General features: G+C 38.1%; 1 protein-coding gene and 1 long non-coding RNA gene across 2 annotated transcripts in view; both read left to right on the top strand.

Moving 5' to 3' along the window:
- Nucleotides 1–10,543, top strand: part of LOC115029581 (uncharacterized) — a 52,413-nt gene extending 41,870 nt beyond the window's left edge. Inside the window, exon 3 of the long non-coding RNA XR_003835150.1 lies at nucleotides 10,449–10,543. This is a non-coding gene — a long non-coding RNA (uncharacterized LOC115029581). The remainder of the gene's footprint in view (nucleotides 1–10,448) is intronic.
- Nucleotides 10,544–10,805: 262 nt separating this feature from the next.
- Hhla2 (HHLA2 member of B7 family) overlaps nucleotides 10,806–21,315 on the top strand; it is a 44,234-nt gene continuing 33,724 nt past the window's right edge. The window contains 1 exon segment of the mRNA XM_085832229.1: nucleotides 10,806–10,904. Coding sequence (XP_085688355.1) covers nucleotides 10,806–10,904 — 99 coding nt within the window.

The raw sequence follows: 21,315 nt of genomic DNA, 5'->3' as shown, positions 1-21,315 counted from the left end.
TTCTTTTAGTGTCTGTATCACATCTGTCCAGGATCTTCTAGCTTTCATAGTCTCTGGTGAAAAATCTGGTGTAATTCTGATAGGCTTGCCTTTATATGTTACTTGGCCTTTTTCTCTTACTGCTTTTAGTATTCTATCTTTATTTAGTGCATTTGTTGTTCTGATTATTATGTGTCGGGAGGTATTTCTTTTCTGGTCCTGCCTATTTGGAGTTCTGTAGGCTTCTTGTATGTTCATGGGCATCTCTTTCTTTAGATTTGGGAAGTTTTCTTCTATAATTTTGTTGAAGATGTTTGCTGGTCCTTTGAGTTGAAAATCTTCATTCTCATCCACTCCTATTATCCGTAGGTTTGGTCTTCTCATTGTGTCCTGTATTTCCTGGATGTTTTGAGTTAGGATCTTTTTGCATTTTCCATTTTCCTTAATTGTTGTGCCCATGTTCTCTATGGAATCTTCTGCACCTGAGATTCTCTCTTCCATCTCTTGTATTCTGTTGCTGATGCTTGCATCTATGGTTCCAGATTTCTTTCCTAGGGTTTCTATCTCCAGTGTTGCCTCATTTTGGGTTTTCTTTATTGTGTCTACTTCCCTTTTTAGGTCTAGTATGGTTTTGTTCATTTCCATCATCTGATTGGATGTGTTTTCCTGTTTCTCTTTAAGGACTTCTACCAGTTTGGTTGTGTTTTCCTGTTTTTCTTTAAGGACTTGTAACTCTTTAGTCATGTTCTCCTGTAGTTCTTTAAAGTCCTTCTTGATGTCCTCTACCATCATCATGAGATATGCTTTTAAATCCAGGTCTAGTTTTTCAGGTGTGTTGGGGTGCCCTGGACTGGGCGAAGTGGGAGTGCTGGGTCCTGATGATGGTGAGTGGTCTTGGTTTCTGTTAGTAAGATTCTTACCTTTACCTCTCGCCATCTGGTAATCTCTGGAGTTGTTATAGTTGTCTCTGTTCAGAGGTTGTTCTTCTGGGGATTCTGAGTATCCTCTGTCAGCAGACCTGTACAGACTAAGTTCGGCGGAGTCCCGGAGCCAAGATGGCGCTCCCTGCAGGGCAGGTCACTGTCCTCCGACTGGGAGGGTGCCGGATGTCTGCGGCCCCTAAAGGGTGCTGCCTCAGCAGCTCTGTGGCTCCCGCCTGTCCCAGAAGCCGTCTGCCCCCGTGGTCCCCACTCTGACCTGTAGAGACTAAGCTCAGCGGAGTCCCGGAGCCAAGATGGCGTTCCCTGCAGGGCAGGTCACTGTCCTCCGACTGGGAGGGTGCCGGATGTCTGCGGCCCCAAAAGGGTGCTGCCTCAGCGGCTCTGTGGCTCCCGCCTGTCCCAGAAGCTGTCTGCCTCTGTGGTCCTCACTCTAACCTGTAGACTAAGTTCGGCGGGGTCCCGGAGCCAAGATGGCGCTCCCTGCAGGGCAGGTCACTGTCCTCCGACTGGGAGGGTGCCGGATGTCTGCGGCCCCTAAAGGGTGCTGCCTCAGCAGCTCTGTGGCTCCCGCCTGTCCCAGAAGCCGTCTGCCCCCGTGGTCCCCACTCTGACCTGTAGAGACTAAGCTCGGCGGAGTCCCGGAGCCAAGATGGCACTCTCTGCAGGGCAGGTCTCTGTCCTCCGGCTGGGAGGGTGCCGGAAGTCTCTAAAGTTTCACTTCTTAATCAAACTCCCAGCTCCTACGTATTCTATACATTCAAAGGTCATGAGTAGCTGGGGGATGGGCAAGTGGAAATAGAAGATGGAATCTCAAGTAAGAGTTTAGTGATACTCACCCTTGCTACTAGAGTATCATTATTATCATTTCTATAAGCTTAGTTCCTATAATGTATTGTTTTGTTTATTTTATTACCATGATATAAGCCAACGTATTTGATATACTGCTGAAATGATCCACACAAAAATTTAAAGGATACTACACATATTAAGCCAAATAAGAGTATAAGAGTCTTTTATTTTGGGCTAGTACCTCAGAAAGACTCTTGGTTGGGAGTCTTTCTCAGGGTATGACATTTTTAAAGTCAGAAGACCAAAATTAAATCAATTTTAAATGAAGATCAGAGTAACCTTGTAACATCTGTCTTCACAAAACATAGTCATTATTTCAGACACATGACCATTAATTAAGATTTATACCATTATCTGTTATTTTAGTTAATATGTAGCTTGTATAAACATTAATTATTTTGGTTAATACATCTGGACAATGATCAGGGCAGTTGAAGCTATTAAGGGGAGTTGGGCTGAGAAGTGTGTAAGTAGACACAAAAGGGAATAAGGACAACATGGTGTTACCTAGTCACTTCATCATCATAACAAACTAGCCTTACGATTCAATCATCATGTCACAGTCAGGGTAAATAGCTTCACTACAACACTTTCCTGTCTTCTGGACCTTATATTAACTCTGCTCTTTTTTACATTATGTTCCCAAAGCCTGTGATAATGTGTATGTGTTGAGTGCCTCTGTCTGTGTGTGTGTGTGTGTGTGTGTGTGTGTGTGTGTGTGTGTGTGTGTGTGTGAGAGAGAGAGAGAGAGAGAGAGAGAGAGAGAGAGAGAGAGAGAGAGAGAGAATGTGTGCATATGTAAAATGTATTGGGTCACTATGCCCCAGAAATCATATAGTCAGCAATAACAGTGTAACAGTATACCTTATAGACCACAAAAAAAGACAGTATCAGCAGCCAGTTTCTGAAGTATCACTCACTGCCAGAGGGGGTTTCTTCCATTATTATGGACAACAGCAGTGATCACTGGGTATGAATACAAATGTTTAGAAGACAGTTTGACAAACACATTGTATTCATTTAACAAAACAATATCAATACCCTTCTCAAAGGGACTTATGATTTTTCACAATTACATGTTTTACCCTCAAGTGTAGTATCAAACATGGACTCTCTTCTAAATAGCAGGCCCTAAATCTGATCAGAAAGTAATTGGTTTCATCTGTAATGGTAGTGCCACTATGACCCCAATAGGCACATATTACCTCACATGCTGATTGAGTCACATATAGTACATGTGACTATGTTGATAAAGTCATAGCTCATAGTTGGGTAGATGATTGAGTAGTCAGTGTAGTACCTTATGGTACTACACACAGTTAACCCACAGGAAATAAGGCTTCAGGTTAGTCCTAGCTTCTTTTCTATGTGTTCAACTAGAGCTTGGGGATTCTCCAGCAAGGAACTTAGCATCTAATAGCTGTCCCAATAGTGAGTACTCTGTAGTAAACCTCAGGGGTTCTCTATGGCCAACAACTCAAAGGAAGGAAATTGAATTGGAACCCATCCCAGGCCTACCAGTCACCCTACATGGTTTTTGTAGGCAGACAGACAGACTACTCCTCAGTTAAAGAAGCAAGTGGGGTTATTTCATGCCATGAAAACTTCTTCCTTTGTAATAATTGTCTGTGAGAGCAGTATTTTATCCTATAGAGGTGAGGAATGAGGTGAGAGAGAGAGAGAGAGAGAGAGAGAGAGAGAGAGAGAGAGAGAGAGAGAGAGAGAGAGAGAGAGAGATGGGAATTGAGAAGAGTTCCAAGATACTGTTCTAACACAAAGTACACGTGTACTTTTTCAATACTGGGGTAAAGGGTTACTTGTCTTCTTCTCAGATTCAAGATGACTGACTTTTTTTCTGAGTGTTTGAGTCCCATTATAAAGTAATATATTATCACACAGAGAGGCTGTTGTGACGAGTCTGCAACTGATGTTATGAGAATTTGTACAAATGGTCAGGGTCTTCCTGAAGCTGACCTCTTAACTCTCCAGATTCCTGCGATGTCCTTCCTCACTGCCACAGAAATAGAGGAGTTGGTGGGATCCCCTGGACTTCTTCTCATTCACCTTTTTGGGGAATTACTGTTCAAGCTTTAAAGCCTACCAGAGGCTTACAACCACAGGTCCTGGCTGTCTCCATGTCTCCTAGAAATACTTGCAAAACATGAATTTCCTTTCAAGTGACCAGGACTAACCTTTTGTTAACTTTACTCTTTTCTCAGCTCCTTTAGAATGTTCTACTGCCTCACACAGCCAACAGTTCTGCCTCATCATCTGAGTGCTATGGTTATAGTATATGCCATGATCAGTGACTTCATTTTTACTCTCCAATGTCTGCCCTGGTATATGGACACGAGCCCTTGTCTCTCTTGTGACTATTTTGTTTATCTTATTCCCTCTGTATTGTCCCATTACCTGATTTTCTTCAATGGCCACAGGGGTTTGACCCTCAGAAGGGGTTTAATCAACACAGTTTTCATTGTCCTCTTAGCCTTATACCCTGTCCCTAGCCAGTACCTGAAACTCATTTTCTCTCTAATCCTTATCCTCTCTTTTTCCTGATAAGTATCAGTGAATAATAATCAAGATTCTTTCCACATGTCTGTTTTTATTATTCAGAAAAGTTCCCTCTGGCTAGAAAAATCAACACCACTTGTTATGGTTTATGACGCACAGCAAGGGCCACATAAATGCCACACCAACTTGTTTATAACCTTATTTCATAGGTGCTACATTCAAGGCTTATAATACATTACTTACTCCACCTGAAAGATTGAGGATATGCTCATAGTCATATGGCAGTTCTCATTCACCACGGAAGTGTGCTACCACATTCCACATAGAAGATGGTTATACTAGGATTCAGCCTGTAGATATGTGACCCTCAAACAAATCAGCCTCAATTAGATGCCTTATGACTCACAGCAAGTGCCAGGAAGCTGCTCCACCTAGACTTATCTTTGATGTTGTCATGTCCCTATTACGATGCCAATTTTTAGGATGTAATTTCCTAGGGATATATAAAAAATAATCATTTCTTAGGGCATTGGTCACCTATGCGTTAACACGGCAAACAAATGCATTTATTGGGTTTCATAGCTAATGGTCAAGTCATACTCAGAAGAAATTGCTTCACTACAACACTGGGCATGTGAGAAAGTCACTTCCAAGCTAGAAATCATTCTATCAGATTTCAAATATGAAATTATGTCAGGGAAGCTAGGGCCCCAATAGGAATTTGAGCCGTGACAAAATAAAATCTTCCCAATATAATTATTTAGTCTGGTGTTGATTCTCCTTGAAATTGTTATTCCATATGTTACCTCCTTAATAGAGCAAGTTTATGCAGTGACTAAGGCAGATCCAAATGCTAAAAGATGCCTGTGGCAAATCCTATTAGCAGAATTGCAATACACACTCTCAGATTTTAGAGAAAGACTGCTACCTTTTGCAGGGGCTCTTATTTTTAGAAACTTAACTGATTCAGACTCTGAATCAAGAAGATACTTGAATTTAAAATTCTGTGGAGACAAATCTAGAACCATAACAAAGTAAAGAAGGACAAAGATGAATTTTCCTGACAACAATTCATCAAGCCACAAAAGACAAATAAGTTTAATGAGCTTATTGGTTTCATGTCTACTGAGACTGCCATGCTGGTAGTCATTTTTCACCCATTTCTTATGGCTTTGTGAAAAGATTCTTTGAAAAATTGTGGCATGAGACTAACAAGATGGATCAAAGAGTAAGTATTTGGTTTACAAACAGGTAATTTGAGTTCAATCCCTTGGAACTCACAAAAGGGAATAGGAGATAATTGTTATCCTCTGATACTCCTTGTAGTGGTTTCAATGAGAATGGCCCCATAGCTTTATATATTTCAATATTTGATTCCAAGTTATTGGACTGCTAAAGAAGGAATAGGGGATATACAGAGGTGGTAGAATCTGCCTCAGCACTTAAGAAAAACCAAGGCCAGGCATGTGGCAGAAGAGTCCCTTTATGGAGGCCCAGATAGGCCATTGCATGAAGCTTTGAAAGTCAAGCTTAGATTGCATTGGAGATTAGAAGATGTTTGAGATGTTAGAGCCATGAGATACCTCTCAGGAAAAGCTACAGACAAGATGTGAAGTCAGTCCTAGAGAGAGAGGTATGTGTGTGTTATTTACAAAAATGGACAGAGTAGATAACAGGGCATAGAGATACAGAATTGGGAGTTTGTCCTGCTGGATTTCAATTTTGCTTTCGTCCAGCATTTCCTCTCTGTGTTCTTTTTCTTCTCTTTTGAATGAAAATGTTTATGCTGTACCATTGTATATTTGAAGTGTGTAATTTACTTTTTTGATTTTTACAAAGGGTTATCATTAAAAATTGCCTCAGGCCTTAGGAGAGATGTTGGATTTTGAAACAGTGCTGTAAAAGACGAGGAAGTGTTGGAGTTGGACTAAAAGCATTTTGCATTATGATGTAGCCATAGGCCTACAAGAGTCATGCAGTAGAATGAGGTGGATTAAATGAGAATGGCTGCCATAAGCTCATATACTTGAATGTTTGGTTCCCATTTGGTGAACTATTTAGAAAGGATTAGGAGGTGTGACCTTGTTGGAGGAGGTGTGCCACCAGGGTAGGTTTTGATGTTTCAAAAGCCCAAGCCATTCCTTGCTGGTTCTCTCTCTTTGTCTCTCTGTCTCTGTTTCTCTCTCTCTCTTTTTCTCTGTCTCCTGTGTGTGGATGAAGATGTGAGCTCTCAGCTACTGCTCCAGCACCATGCCTGACTGCCTGATGCTATGCTTCCTGCCATGATGGCCATGCACACACCCTCTGAATCTATAGGCAAGCCCTAAATTAATTGCTATCTCTTTTAAGTTGCCTTGATCATGATATCTTTTCACAGCAATCAAACAGTACCTAACAGATCCTTCTAATGTATATATACACACACACATACACACACACACGATAAATAATACTATAAAATAAACTATGGCATAGGAGAATGACTTTTAAAAATAACAAATGTCATCACTAAGCAAAGTGTCTTCACTGCCACCCTACCCCTGGACCTCTTGGCAGCACTACCTCAGAAAGACCGTAGGTGATGGAGGAAAACTTGCAAGTAGATAGGATATTAAATATTATATCTCATTGTAACTCTTCTTGATGAAAAAGGCATAAAGATAGGCCCAGTATCCATTCTGGGACCTATCACTCTAGGAAATGGAAAACTGATTGGAGGACTAAAGAGAAAGCTGAAAGTGTGGGTCACTTAGAATGGTTGAGAGTATAAGATAGCCCTGGTGCCCATTGAACAAGCATGTAAAAGAGGCATAGAAGAGCTGACTCTGCTAATGCTTTCTCACACATCTGATGGCCTCTTTTGCAATGGATCCTTTCTGATGAACAATGAAGTGGGACATGGAAGATGCAACGACTGGAGTAGAAAGAGATTCTTCATGTACACTCCACAGACAGCATTCCTGTCATCCAAGCAGACAATGCTACAGTCATATGTGAATTATCCTCCGCCCACCTTCTAGACCTGCCCACATCTCTGATACAGCAGCACAGCATCACAGCCAGCTCCATATTCAGTATACTTAATTGCTCCCATTAGAAAAGGCAACTGTATTCAATTTTCCTTCTTTCTCCTGGCTACATGTATGCAACAATTGCCAACCACGGACTTTTCTAAATACTTCATACTCAGTCCTATTATTCCACTCAAGCTGGCTGTGAAGGGAGTTCCTTGGTCAAAAAAAAAATGAAGTTGATAAGAAAATTCAAAAGTAATGAGTTGTTTCATCTTCTCTATTGATAAAAGTGTTAGTTTTCTATGTAGGTCACTGGCCTCTAATATTATGTCTTGGAATCTCACAGGACATCCTTTACCTGAGAATACAGCAAATTGCAGAATCCAAGTGAGAATCTGACTCTAGTCTTAAAGTGCTGTTTCCCATAGCTAGAAGACATGGGGTGAAGAGAAAATGACACACCCAACAGTTCCAACCCTTTAACTTCTTTGCAAAATATCGACTGTTTCTTTTAGTGTCACTGTTCGGTAGTATACATGGGAGAAATGCTATCTTTCATCATGGAATAAGAATGATCCTTCTAACCTAGAAGATAAAATGGGTCACTTGGGCTCCTTGGGACTGGAGAAAAGTGGCAGAAAGTGGTATCCAATCCCATTTGTGGTGACTGAGGTTGCTTCATAAGGGGCGGTGCACGTGGATCTGAGAGGGTTATGATGAGATTGTAGATCTTTTCCTCTTCCTAGTGTACTCAGTGAGAGGAATTCGTAGGAAATTCTCTCACCCTATTATGGACAAAGTCATTAAGAATGGACAGAACTCAAGCACCAAGGCTCGGGCTACTCTACTGGGGAGATGGCTTAGGTGTGGCAGCAATCACAGTCAGTAAGACAAGGGGAGGATAGTATCAGTGGTCCTGGCTTAGGCATGCATTACAGAAAAATGAAGACCGTTTCCTTGCTTGCTAAACTATAACTTAGGATAGACACCATCTTTTGTCTCCAAATGCTACCCAGAAGGTGTTCCTCTTGGACTATAGTATAAAGCAGAGTTGGAGCAGGAATGAACATCACCTGGAGCAGTACAAGTTAAAACAGGGTAATGGTCTGTAGGCTGGCACCAAGGCACAGATATGGATTATTGCAATATTACTCTCACATTAGTGTTGAAAATTGTGTGCTTATTGTATGTTATAATAAATTGAGGTTTGCAGAGAATGCTCTTCTTAGTTTAATTTTTAACATTTCATTTTTATTAAATTTCCCCCAATGATTTTGCCTATGGCATATTAGAAACAAATGTGATTGTCCCCTTTCTACAGGCAGCTTGAGAAGCACTGACCTTTGTGAACAGCAGCTGTCTGCACAACAGGGCTTTGATTCTTGATGCAGTAATAGTGTGGAGGTTCTGGTTCCCATTGTGATGATAGTGAGCAAGTTTGCAATGTCTATCAGAGTACCAGTGTTAGTGAGGAATCTCTGGCAGAAAGAGAGAGCGAGAGTGAGCGAGGAAGCGAGCGGCAGAGGCAGAGGCAGAGGCAGAGGCAGAGGCAGAGGCAGAGGCAGAGGCAGAGGCAGAGGCAGAGGCAGAGGCAGAGGCAGAGGCAGAGGCAGAGGCAGAGGCAGAGGCAGAGGCAGAGGCAGAGGCTGAACATCAAAGTATCTGTTTACTGGAACCCAGTAGGTCAGAGCTCAGTTGGTCTCTAGTGTTCCTATGGACAGTTCTGGCCTTGTCTGAGTCTCTGCTAGGGTTGCTTCTTAATTGATCTCCCTTCAGTTCCAGAGTTTCTTAAGCTAAGATGACATGGTTCCTTCTTTTCTCCCAATCTCTCTCTCTCTCCCTCTCTCATATCTCACTCATATGTGCTCTCTCCTTTTCCCCCCAAATCTGTTTACCTGTTACTAAACCCACAGAAACGATATTGTCTTAGTTTGTGTTCTATTGCTGTGAAGAGACACCATGACCAAGACTCCCTAAATCCTTCAAACATATCTTAAACAGTGCCATCCTCTTGTGATTAAGCATTCAAATATATTAGCCCTCTCATTAAAACCACTGCAGATAAAAGGCATTTTGAAGTTTTAAAAGCACTTGTTAAATTTCTCTAATCTACTTTTCAAAAAAAAATCAAAATTAGCCCATGTCGTTACCTGTGATATAAATGACTATTTTAATGTCTTTCCTGCAACTTAATATTACATATGAAATATTACACATATGAAGAAGTGAGCAGGGTTAAACATTCCTAATTAAAAACTTTGAAATCTGAAATGAGGTGTTCCAAAACAGTCGCAAGATGCTACAGGCAGAAAAAATTGCCTTGTAAAACTTTGTTTCATGTACAAAGTTAAAAATTATATTGAGGATATAATTATGTGTGTATATATGCATATACAAATTAATTTCATGTTTAGATTTGACCAATGTATATATTCCATATATATATATATTCCATATATATATATTCCATATATATATATTCCATATATATATATATATATATACACCAAAATAAGAAAAACTGAAATAGAAAATACTTTAAGCATGAAGCATTTTGGACAAATGACACCCAGCCTGTAAGTACGCATCTATCTATATATGTCTCTTCGACATTATTCTAGGTTAGAAATGGGGCATTATTTGCATTTTTTCATATCTTTGCACAAATCATTGAAGAGTGAACTTTGGGTGGTATGAAGTGTCAGAATATTTTTATCTGCAAGTTATAAAACTAAATTCAAATTAAATTAGACTGAAAGGGTTTTATTAGCATATATGCAAAGATACCAGCATAGTTGATAAGAAATGAATTTAAAAGTACGGATCCAAGTCAGAAGAGCACGTCTATTGGGTCACCCTTTTGCTCATTCTGGTATATGCAATCATTTGCTTCCCAACAATCAATCACTGAAGCTTTGGTGTTCACTCCTCTCATTCCATGTAGAAGGCTATTTTATTTTGTAGGAATTATTGCTGTTGCGAAATATATTTTGTTTAAAGTTTCGCAGTGGCTTGACTCTCCCTGAATCACTTACCTACTGCCCAGAGAGATGGGTTGCCATGATTGTCCATGCCTGACTTATTAGCCTATCCTCAGTTGGAATAGTAGGACAGGAGATTTCGATTAACTGAGATTAATGATCCTTTTCAGAGTGAAATGAAAACTGGAGAAGAAAGGCTGAGTTGAAGGCAGTGTTTCTAGGTAGGAAGAAACTTCTCCTACTTCCTTAGCTGGGGCTTTGGATTTTCGAGCAGATGGCAACAATATGAATCAGATCATGTCATTCATCATCTAAAGTGGGGCATTTTGGAGAAGAAAAGAGGCTTCAGTGAATAATTAATGGAATAGACACATCCTATCAGAAGAAAACTCAGCAAATGTAACAGAGGCTATTGGAATGACTGCACTAACTAATCTTGTTCCTGGTGTCTAAGACAAGATATGGCTGAAAAGCCATATAGGATTTCACAATCACCACCTACCTAAGAGAAACTAACTTCTTAGAACATGGACAAAGACTCTGAAAATGGTCATGACTCACAAAAGATTAAGCCTGGGCAAGAAACTATCAACCTGATGATTGACTCTCAGAGGAATAATTCTCAGGTAATGAATCATGCTTTCAATGTGAGGTTTCATAGCAGAGTGGTTAACAGAATGCTCCAAATTCACGAGCCTGATGCAATTCAAAATCTTGACTGACATTTGCCAAGTGTGACCTTGAAGAAGTTATTTTGTATCTTTAAATTCCTGAATTTGCCTATAAAATGGCAATTATAGCATGACACATGATTATTCTTAGGAATACATATTGGTATTGCATATAATATATATAAATTACTTATAGTTAAATATTATTGTATGGTTAGAGTTCTGAAAGGTTAATGTAACCAAAATGGAATAAAAAAAAGGAAGGTTTAGTCTCCTAGCAAACATTGTTTATGCTAATTCTTTCATTTATCTTCATTTAGTTAAAATGCCAATTGCTTCCTCCAAGATCACTACAAAAACAAACAAAAATCCACCAAAAGATAAAAACATGAAAGAATGGCTGAATTCCTCTCTTGTGGTTTAAAAATGTCTTTGGCATTCTATATTTTATAGCTAGAAACTTTCAAAGTGCTTTCAGGATTGATACAAAGAAAAGTCTCTTTTATAAGACTTTGTTTTCCTTTGTTTGATTATTGCAATTATCTTCATTGGTAATTAAAGATTGGTCACCCTAATTATACTGGAGAATAGAGGAACAAAATATAGAAATACAGTACTGTGGCCTGACCACTCTCTGCATACCACCTGGATATATGCACCAGGAACATCCAGGTTAGATCCCTCACCCAAGTCTCCCAACTGTGCACCCAACTGCCCTGAACTTCATATTGTTTCTCTGAGCTACCTGCTCCATACTCCCTCACCAGGTCTGCTGCACCAGGATCATTCAGGTTGCCCACCCATAGTGTTCTGCATCAGAAATATTCAGGTTAGGCCTCCTTCCCAGAGACCTGTTAAACCAAGAACACCCAGAGAGATCCAGCTGGCAAAGGGACAGTGTAAGAATACAATCTACAAGAGCCAGGGCAACATGGAAGCTTCAAAGCAAACCTATCCCACTATAGCAAGCCCTAGATGTCCTAAAACAACAGAAACACAAGAAAATTTCCTTGACCTTAAATCCAATCTTATAAAAATGATAGAGGCCTTAAAAGAGGAAATGAATAAATCCCTTAAAGAACTACAGGAAAATACAATTAAACAGATGAAAGAAATGTACAAAACTGTTCAAGATCTGAAAATGGAAACATGAGCAATAAGGAAAACACAATCTGAGGGAATCCTGGAGAGGAAAACAGAAAAGAGAACAGGAATAACAGTCATAAGCATCACCACCAGAGTACAGGAGAAAGAAGACAGAATCTCTAAGGTAGATTTGTTAGAAGAAATTATTCTTCAATCATAGAAAATCTTAATTAAAAAAATCCTGACACAAAACATTCAGGAAATCTGGGACAGTATGAAAAGACCTAACCAAAGAATAAAAGGAATAGAAGGTGAAAAGTCCCACCTCCAAGGACCAGAAAATATTTTCAGCAAAATCATAGACAAACAAGAAGTGTACAGAACACAAATTAGATTGGACTAAATATGAAAATCCTCCTGCCACATAATAACCAAAGTATTACATCTACAAAAAAATAAAGATATTAAAATTTCCAAAAGGAAAAGGCCAAGTAACATACAAAGGCACACCTATCAGAATTATACCAGCTTTCCTTCTTTTGTTTTTACTGGGATGCAATTACTTATTTCCTGTGTTTTGTTGGGTGAAGTCAACTTCCTTGGTTAGGAGTTTTCCTTCTATAATTTCTGTAGGGCTGGATTTGTGGATAGATATTGTTCAAATTTGAACAATTTTGTCTTGGAATATCTTGTTTTCTCCATCTGTGGTGGTTGAGACTTTTGCTGGATATAGGTTGGCAACCTGGTATAGGTTGACATCTATAGTCTCTTAAACTACAAAATATTTGTCTAGGCTCTTTTAGCTTATAGAGTTTCTACTGAGTCAATGGACTCAATTTTCTAATAAAAAGGTTTAAGCTTTGGATTATATCTTTTGAATGGATGTGTAAACAGGATTCACCATTCTGCTGCAAATAATGATCACACTTCAGCAACAAAGACAGAAATTTCCTCAGAGTAAAGAGCTAGAAAAAAGTTTTCAAAGCAAACAAATCAAAGAAGCAAGCTGGAGTAGCCATTCTAGTATCTAATAAAGTAGACTTTCAACCAAAAGTAGTTAAAAGAGATGGGGAAGGATACTTCATAAATGGTCAAAGGAAAAACCCAACAAGATGGCATCTCGAGTATGAACATCTATGCCCCAAATTAAATGGTACCCACATTTGTAAAAGAAGCATTAGTAAATCTTAAATCATACATTGAACTCCACATATTAATAGTGGGAGACTTCAACATCTCACTCTTGTCATCAAGATAGAAACTAAACAGAGAAATAATTAAATTAAGATAGGTTATGAATCAAATGGACCTAACAGATATCTATAAAACATTTTACCCAAATACAATAGAGTATGTCTTCTTCTCAACACATCATGGAACTTTCTCCAAAATTGACTATATAGTTGGTCACAAAGCAAGCCTCAACAGAGACAAAAAAAAAAAATTGAGATAACCCCCTTTATCTTATCAGACCACCACGGATTAAAGCTGGAATTCAGGAAACAACAGAACAAAGGAAAGCCTACAAACTCCTGGGAATTGAACTACTCTCTACTCAATGGTCACTAGATCAGGGAAGAAATAAAGAAAGAATATAAAGACTTTCTAGAATGTCATGATGAATGAAGATGAAGAGACAACATGCTCAAACTTATGGGACAAGATATAAGTAGTGCTAAGAGGGAAGTTCCTTCCTCTTATGCCTTCTTAGTACCACTTAGTGCCTTCATAAGAAATTGGTGCATTTGTATACCTGCAATTTAAAATCCATTTGAAAGCTCTAGGGAAAAAAAATAAGCAAGCACACCCAAGAGGAGTAGATGGAAGGAAATAAACAAACTCAGGGCTGAAATCAATCAATTAGAAACAAAGGGAACAACAAAATGAAGAGCTGGTTTGAAAAAAATCAACGACAAAAAATTAAACCCTTAGCCAAACAACAAGGCAGAGAGACAGTTTTCAAATTAACAAAAGCAGAAATGAAAAGGGAGATAGACATTGAGGAAATTTCATGTACCATTAGAACTTATGTCAAAAGCATGTACTTCTCAAAACTGGAAAATCTAAATAAAGTGGAAGATTTTCTAAATAGATACTACTCATCAAAGTTAAATCAAGTTCATTGAAACTATTTAAATATTCCTACAACCCCTAAGGAAATAGGAGCAGTTATTAAAAGTTTCCAACTTAAAAAAAAAAAAAAACCAGGGGTCAGATGCGCTATCAAAGAAGAGCTTATAACAATACTCAAACTATTCCACAAAGTTGAAATGGAAGGAACATTGCTAAACTCATCCTATGAGGCCACAGTCCTCAACACAAAGACTCAACAAAGTAAGCGAATTTCAGACCAATTTTACTTAAGAACACTGAAAGCAAGAACACTCAATAAAATACCTCACAAGCCAAATCCAAGTATACAACATCAAAAACATCATCTACCATGATCAAGTTGGCTTCATCCTAGGGATGCAGGGGTGATTCAATATACAAAAATCCAATGTAATCCACCATATAAACAAACTGAAATAAAAAACACACAGACAATTACTTTATTAGATGCTGAAAATGTGTTTGACTAACTACAACTTCCCTTCATGTTAAAAGTCTTAGAGATTTCTGGGACTAGCTGGAAATCTGGGACAGAGGAGACATTTGGGAATCTAGGGGGGTGATCCTAGTTGAGACTTTTAGCAGCATCAAGGGATACGGAGAGTGAACTGGCTACTTTCTGCAGCCAGATGGGATTTCCAGTGAAGGACAGGCAACATCAACCCACACACAAAACCTTTTACCCAAAACTTGCCCGACCTATAAAATGTGCAGGGTTAAAGATGGAGCAAAGATTAAGGGAATGGACAATCAATGACTGGCCCAACTTGAGACCCATCTCATGGGAAAGAGCCAATCCCTAACACTATTAATGACACTCTGCTATGCTTGTGGCCAGGAGCCTAACATAACTGTCTCCTCAGAGGCTTCCTTGATTCAGCAGTAAATAGAAAGAGATGTAATAGAGACTCACAGCCAAACATCAGATGAAGCCTGGGGAGTACTGTGGAAAAGTTGGGGGACAGAATAGATGGACTTGAAGGGGTCAATGACACCATAGGGAGACCTACAGAATAAACTAACTTGGGGCCATAAGAGCTTACAGAGACTGAACCACCAACCAAAGAATACGCAGGGCCTAGACCTAGGCCCCCTACACATTTGTTACAGATGTGCAGCTTGGATTTCATGTGGGTTCTCTAAAAAGTGGAGTTTGGGCTGTATCTGACTCTGTTGTCTGCCACTGTGTCCCCATCCCCTAACTGGACTGCCTGGTTGAGCTTAGTGGGTGAGGATGTGCTTAGTTCTGGTGGTTTTCCCAGGGTTAGGTGGTAACCAAAGGGGGGGGGGTTCCTCTTTCTATAAAATAATTACATCCTAAACAGTAGAGATAAATCAGGGAAGAGGGCTACCTAGAGTACCTTATGTATGAGTAAATATATTTTAAAATCAAGTAAAAAGTAATCTAGACATGATTGTATAAAATTGTGAAGAAAATATGGTAGTTTGATACATGGATATCTTGTGCAGTGATCAAATCAGGGTAACAGGGATTTATATCTTAAATATTTAACACTTCTCACTGTTGGAGAAATTTAAAACCCCTTTGGTACTTTGTAAAATGAGGAATTAATTATTATAAATGCTACTCAGCTTACTGTGCTGTTGAGCACTCATACTGTGTCATGGTTATCTGTCATTCAACCATATCCCATCTTGTCTACCCTTGCTGCCTCAAGGAAGTTGTGGCCACAACTCCTCTTTATTTCTATAAAGTGATCACAATTTGTCATTTTTGGCTTATTTCACATAACATTTCATCTATACTGACACAAATGACAGGATCCCCTTCTTTGTATGTATCTGAATAGTACACTTTTATGCATAGACCAACATTTTATTTGTTTAAATAAACATCAGTCATAACTTATAAAGTTGAGACAAAGAACCTAGATTTACAGCTCTAATGATATTGAGTATTTTCCATATACAACAATTTTTAATTCATATGCTTTAGTCAATTTGATATGTCTAGACTGCAGTATGTCACAGTTTTTATTTGTCTATCTATTAGTAGGCACCTGGTTCAAGTCTGTACCTTGACTCTTTTGAATAGTGGATCAGAAACATAGCAACACAGCTATATGGCTAATTTATATTTATTTTGAATTCAAACTCATTTCGCAAGGGAGAGGACATGATCTGGCATGTGTGTGGATTCAGAAGACAAATTGCAGGAATCAGTTACTTCCTTCTGCCACATAAATCCCAGAGATGGGACTCAGGTTGTCAGGCTTGGCAAATGTCTTGCCTCTGAGCCATCAGGCCACTAATTTATATTTGAACCCCAAATATGCAAAAATTTCTATTTTTAATCATCATTATCATCATTTGTTATTTTTTTATTTTTGATAATAGCCAGACTACCTAGATTGAGATTATGTTCCACCATTGTTTCAATTTGTAGTTCCCTGATAGTTATTTTAAGAAGTTTTTCTTAAGCTTGTTTGACATTTCAGTAGCTTCACTTAGGAAATGTTTATTCATATATCATACCTCTTTAAAAACTGGATTATTAGCTCCTACTTGGGATCATCAATGGTTATACCTGATCTGGACTTGGGTAGGAAATTTCCACTCTCCTTCCTATCTACCAGCCCCTAGTACCTAGAAACATACAGGATACCCAGTGACCATCAAGGGAGAAACAAGGAAGAAATGGAAAAGAGGATCTCAGTTCCTGAAGACAAGTAAGAAAAAAATGGATACCTCAGTCAAAAAATATTAAATCTAAAAAATTAGGCAAATAATATCCAGTAAACCTGGGACACTGTGAAAAGAGCAAATTTGTAAATAATAGAATTAGATGGAGGAGAAGAAACTCAGGTCAGAGCACATAGAATATTTTCAATAAAATCATAGAAAAGAATCTAACCTAAGAAAGGAGGTGCTTATCAAGGTAGAAAAAGCACTAAGGAGACGTGACCAGAAAAGCAAGTCCCCTCAGCATAGCATAACCAAAACACTAAACTTACAGAACAAAGAAAGTCTATCAAAAGCTGCAAGGGAAAAAGGCCAAGACACATGGACAAATACATCCATTATAATAACATCAAACTTCTCAATAGAGAGTGTGAAAGTCAGAAGATCTTAGAAAGATGTCTTACAAACTCTAAGAGAGCACAGATACAGCCCAAACTACTATGACCAGTACAACTATCAATCACTATGGATGGAGATAGAAAATATTCCACATTAAAACCAAATTTAAGCAGTATCTATTTACCAATTCAGCCCCTCAGAAGGCATTAGAAGAAACAGTTCATCTTAAGAGATTAAGCAACACCAAAGAAAACAGAAAAATAAATAGTCCTCAAAGAGTAAATCAAAGGGAGAAAATATTGCACCATAACAACAAAACAACAAGAATCAAAAACACTGTTTACTGATAATTCTCAACATCAATGCCATCAATTTTCCATAGAAAGACTCAGCCTAACAGACTGATTTGAAAATAGGATCTATCTCTCTGTTGCATCCAAGAAGTACACCTTAAAATCAAGCAAAGATAAGAAGAAAGCCATTTTAATATCTGACAATACAGATTTCAAACCCACACTATCAGAAGAGATGGGGCAGATTACTATATATTCATCAAAGGAAAATCTATGAAGAAAATATCACAACTGTAAGCATGCCTATGACCCCCAGTAAAATAGAAGCAGTTATTAAAAGTCTCCCAACAACAACGACAAACAAAAAACAAAATAACAAAACAAAATAAAACAAAAAACCCAAATGGTATTAGCATAGAATTCTACCAGACTTTCAAAGAAGAGTTAATGCCAACACTCCTCAAAATATTCCACAAAATAGAAACAGAAGGAACATTACCCAATTCATTTTTATGAGGACATAGCTACCCTGATACCCAAACTGTGTAAAGATCTAACAAAGAAATAGAATTACAGACTAATTTTCTTGTGAAAATAGATGCAAAAATACTCAATGAAATACTTGCAAACTGAATCCAAGAACACATCAAAACAATCATCTACCATGATCACTTTGGATTCATTCCAGAGATAGAGGAATGTTTCAACAATGTAAATTAATAAATGTAATCTTACCTCATAAACAGACTGAAAGACAAAAACCACATGGTCATCTCAATAGATGTAGAAAGTCCTTTTACAATATCCAAAACCCCTTCATGATAATAGACCTATAGAGATGAGGCATACAAGAGATATATTTCAATGTAATGATGGCAGTTTACAATAAACCCACAGCCAGCATGAACCTAAACAGAGAGAAACTCAAAGCCATTTTACTAAAATCAGGGACAAGAAAAGTATGTCCATTCTTTCCATACCTACGTAGTATTTGTTGTCTTATGTAGAACAAAAGACAACTGAATGAGAACAAGGGAACATAAATAGGAAAGCAAGAAGTCAAAGTACATTTATTTGCAAATGATATGATTTTATATATACAAATGGCCCTAACAATTCACCAGGAAACCCCTACAGCTGATTAATAATTTTTTAAAAAGTAGTAGAAATTAAAATCCCCAAAAGTAATTAGCACCCCCAAAACACGTAGCCTTCCCATGAACAAATGACAAAGAGACTAAGAAAGAAATCAGTGAACTAACATATTTCACACTAGCCTCAAATAATATATCTTGGGTAACTTTGGTGAAGCAAGTGAATGACTTACATGTTAAAAATGTTAAGATATTGAATAAATAAATTGAAAAAGATGTGAGAAGATGGAAAGATCTCCCATGATCATGGATTGGTAACATTCATATAGTTATAATGGACATTCTACTAAAATAAATCTATAGGTATAATTCCCATGAAAATTCAAACAGTAATCTTCACAGACCTTGAAAGGATAATTTTTCAGCCACATATGGAAGGAAACTAAAAAAACAAGATAGCTAAAACAGTTCTGAGTAATAAAAGAACTTCCAGTGGTATAACCCCTCCCATTCTTAAATTTTACTATAGAGCTATAATAATAAAAACAACATGGTGCTGGAATAAAAACAGATGCATTGATCAACATAATCAAATTGAAGACCTCCATATAAGTCAATTCACCCTTGGATATCTGATATTTTATAAAGAAACCAGAAATACACACTGGAAAAAGATAGCATCTTTTAAAAAATGGTGCTGGTTAAATAAACTTGATAGCTATATAGAAGAATCCATATAGATCTATACTTACAACTTTGCACAAAACTCAACTCCAAATGGATCAAGAATCTCAACATAAGGTCAAATACACTGAATCTGAAGGAAGAGAATGTGGGAAATAGTTTGAACTCGTTGGTAAGAAAAGACTTTCTCTTCATGAAATTGAAAAGTTTCTATATGACAAAGGACATCATCAACATCTGGAAATAGCAGGTTACCGAATGGGAAAATATTTTTACTAACTCCATATCCAATAGAGTGCTTATATCCAAAATGCATGGATATATAAAGTCAAAGTCAAATAACTCATTAAATATTGGGTGCAGAACTGAACTGAGTTAAACATTGAAACATGAATAACTAAGAAACATTAAAGAAATGTTCACCGTCTTTAGTCATCAGAAAAGCAAAATTATTCTGAAATTTTATAGTATACCAATCATAACGGCCAAGATTAATAAAACAATTGACAGCTCATGCGAGGATATGAAATTAGGGAAATGCTCATGCTTTCCTGGTCAGAGTGAAACCTTGTTCCACAACTATGGAAATCAGTGATGTGTATCCCCAGGAAGCTCAGAATAGATTTACCTCAAGATCCAGCTCTACAGTTCTTGGGTATATGCCTGGAGGATTCTATGGCGTATTACAGAAATATTTCTTCAACCATGAAAACTTGTGCTCTATTCACTACAACCAGAAATTGGAAACTTCAAAGATGCCCATCAACAGAATAATAGATCAGCAAAATGTGGTATATTTACAAAATAAAATATTCTTCAGTTTTATAAAAATAGAGCAAAGTCATGAAATTCACAGGTAAACGGATGGAGCTAGAAAAAATTCTCTTGAGTGAGTTAACATAGACTCCAAAAGACAAATATGGTATTTATTCTCTTATATGTGGATGTTAACTTTCAAGCCTCTGGTAACCATCCTATTATCTAAATAACTACAGAGGTTAAGTATATAGATTAAGGAACTGTGCAGGAGGGAGAGACATAGAGAGAAACAGGAGGGAGTCTGGAATGAGAGGATTAAACAGGGAGGGAGAGGAAAGAGGGCTTCAGGGAGAGAATATGAGGAGGGTCTACTTAAACTCTAAGGGCCACTTGAGGGATCATACAGAAACCTATTACAGTAGAAGCTTCTTAAGTACACACACACACACACACACACACACACACACACACACACTATCTGAATGGAATAGAATCATCAAATCATGAGGGAGACAAAGCCACAAATAGACATCTCTTCCCACCAAGTGAAATTTCCAGTGCCAGGAATGAGTTACAGCTAACTGAGATTTTGTTCAAAGGGGCCCTATGGAGAGCTCTAAACAAATCAGACTAGTGGTAAGGGTAGTGGTTAATCTCCATAAACTGAAAGGGCCCTATTGCTGAAGACAACACCTATATGACCTATTGAAGATCAAGTCAAGCTGTTGGCTACCTAGAAACATCAACCCTAGTGACTAGAGTTCATGGTACTTTGATCACACTATCAAGGGAGAAAAGTGAATGCCAACTCATTACAAACCCTTCTATCTACTATGCTGACTTGCTTGTATGATACGGTGGTGCAATGTTTTGGGTTAACTAACCACTATCTGTTTGGATTAAAGGCTCACTCAGAGATGGAGCCAATTCTTGACCTGGTGGGTGGGGGGAATCAAATACTATTTTTCTGGTAATGGAAATTAAGTGATAAAATGACAACTAACAACATTGTGCTCTACTCATAGATAAGTAACTCAAGTTATACTCTTCAGTAGATAAAAACTAACCCAGAGACCAACAACTGGACTATTTTCAGAGGGTTTGAGATCTTGGAACATTTAGTCATAAATGGGATGTCTTCATCAAATCCCTTCCCTCAGTGCTCAGGAAGAGGTAGAAAAAATTTAAGAGTAAGAGGAAATGGATGATACCAAGGAAACAATGTCTTCCCAACACAACAGGACTGGTACACATACAAACTCACACAGTCAGTGACAGCATGTGTTGGGCCTGTAC

Source organism: Mus caroli, unplaced genomic scaffold (genome assembly GCF_978045245.1).
Source record: "Mus caroli unplaced genomic scaffold, Mus_caroli_1 scaffold_17, whole genome shotgun sequence".
NCBI classification, from domain to species: domain Eukaryota; kingdom Metazoa; phylum Chordata; class Mammalia; order Rodentia; family Muridae; genus Mus; species Mus caroli.
This window is presented reverse-complemented; position numbering and strand designations above follow the sequence as displayed.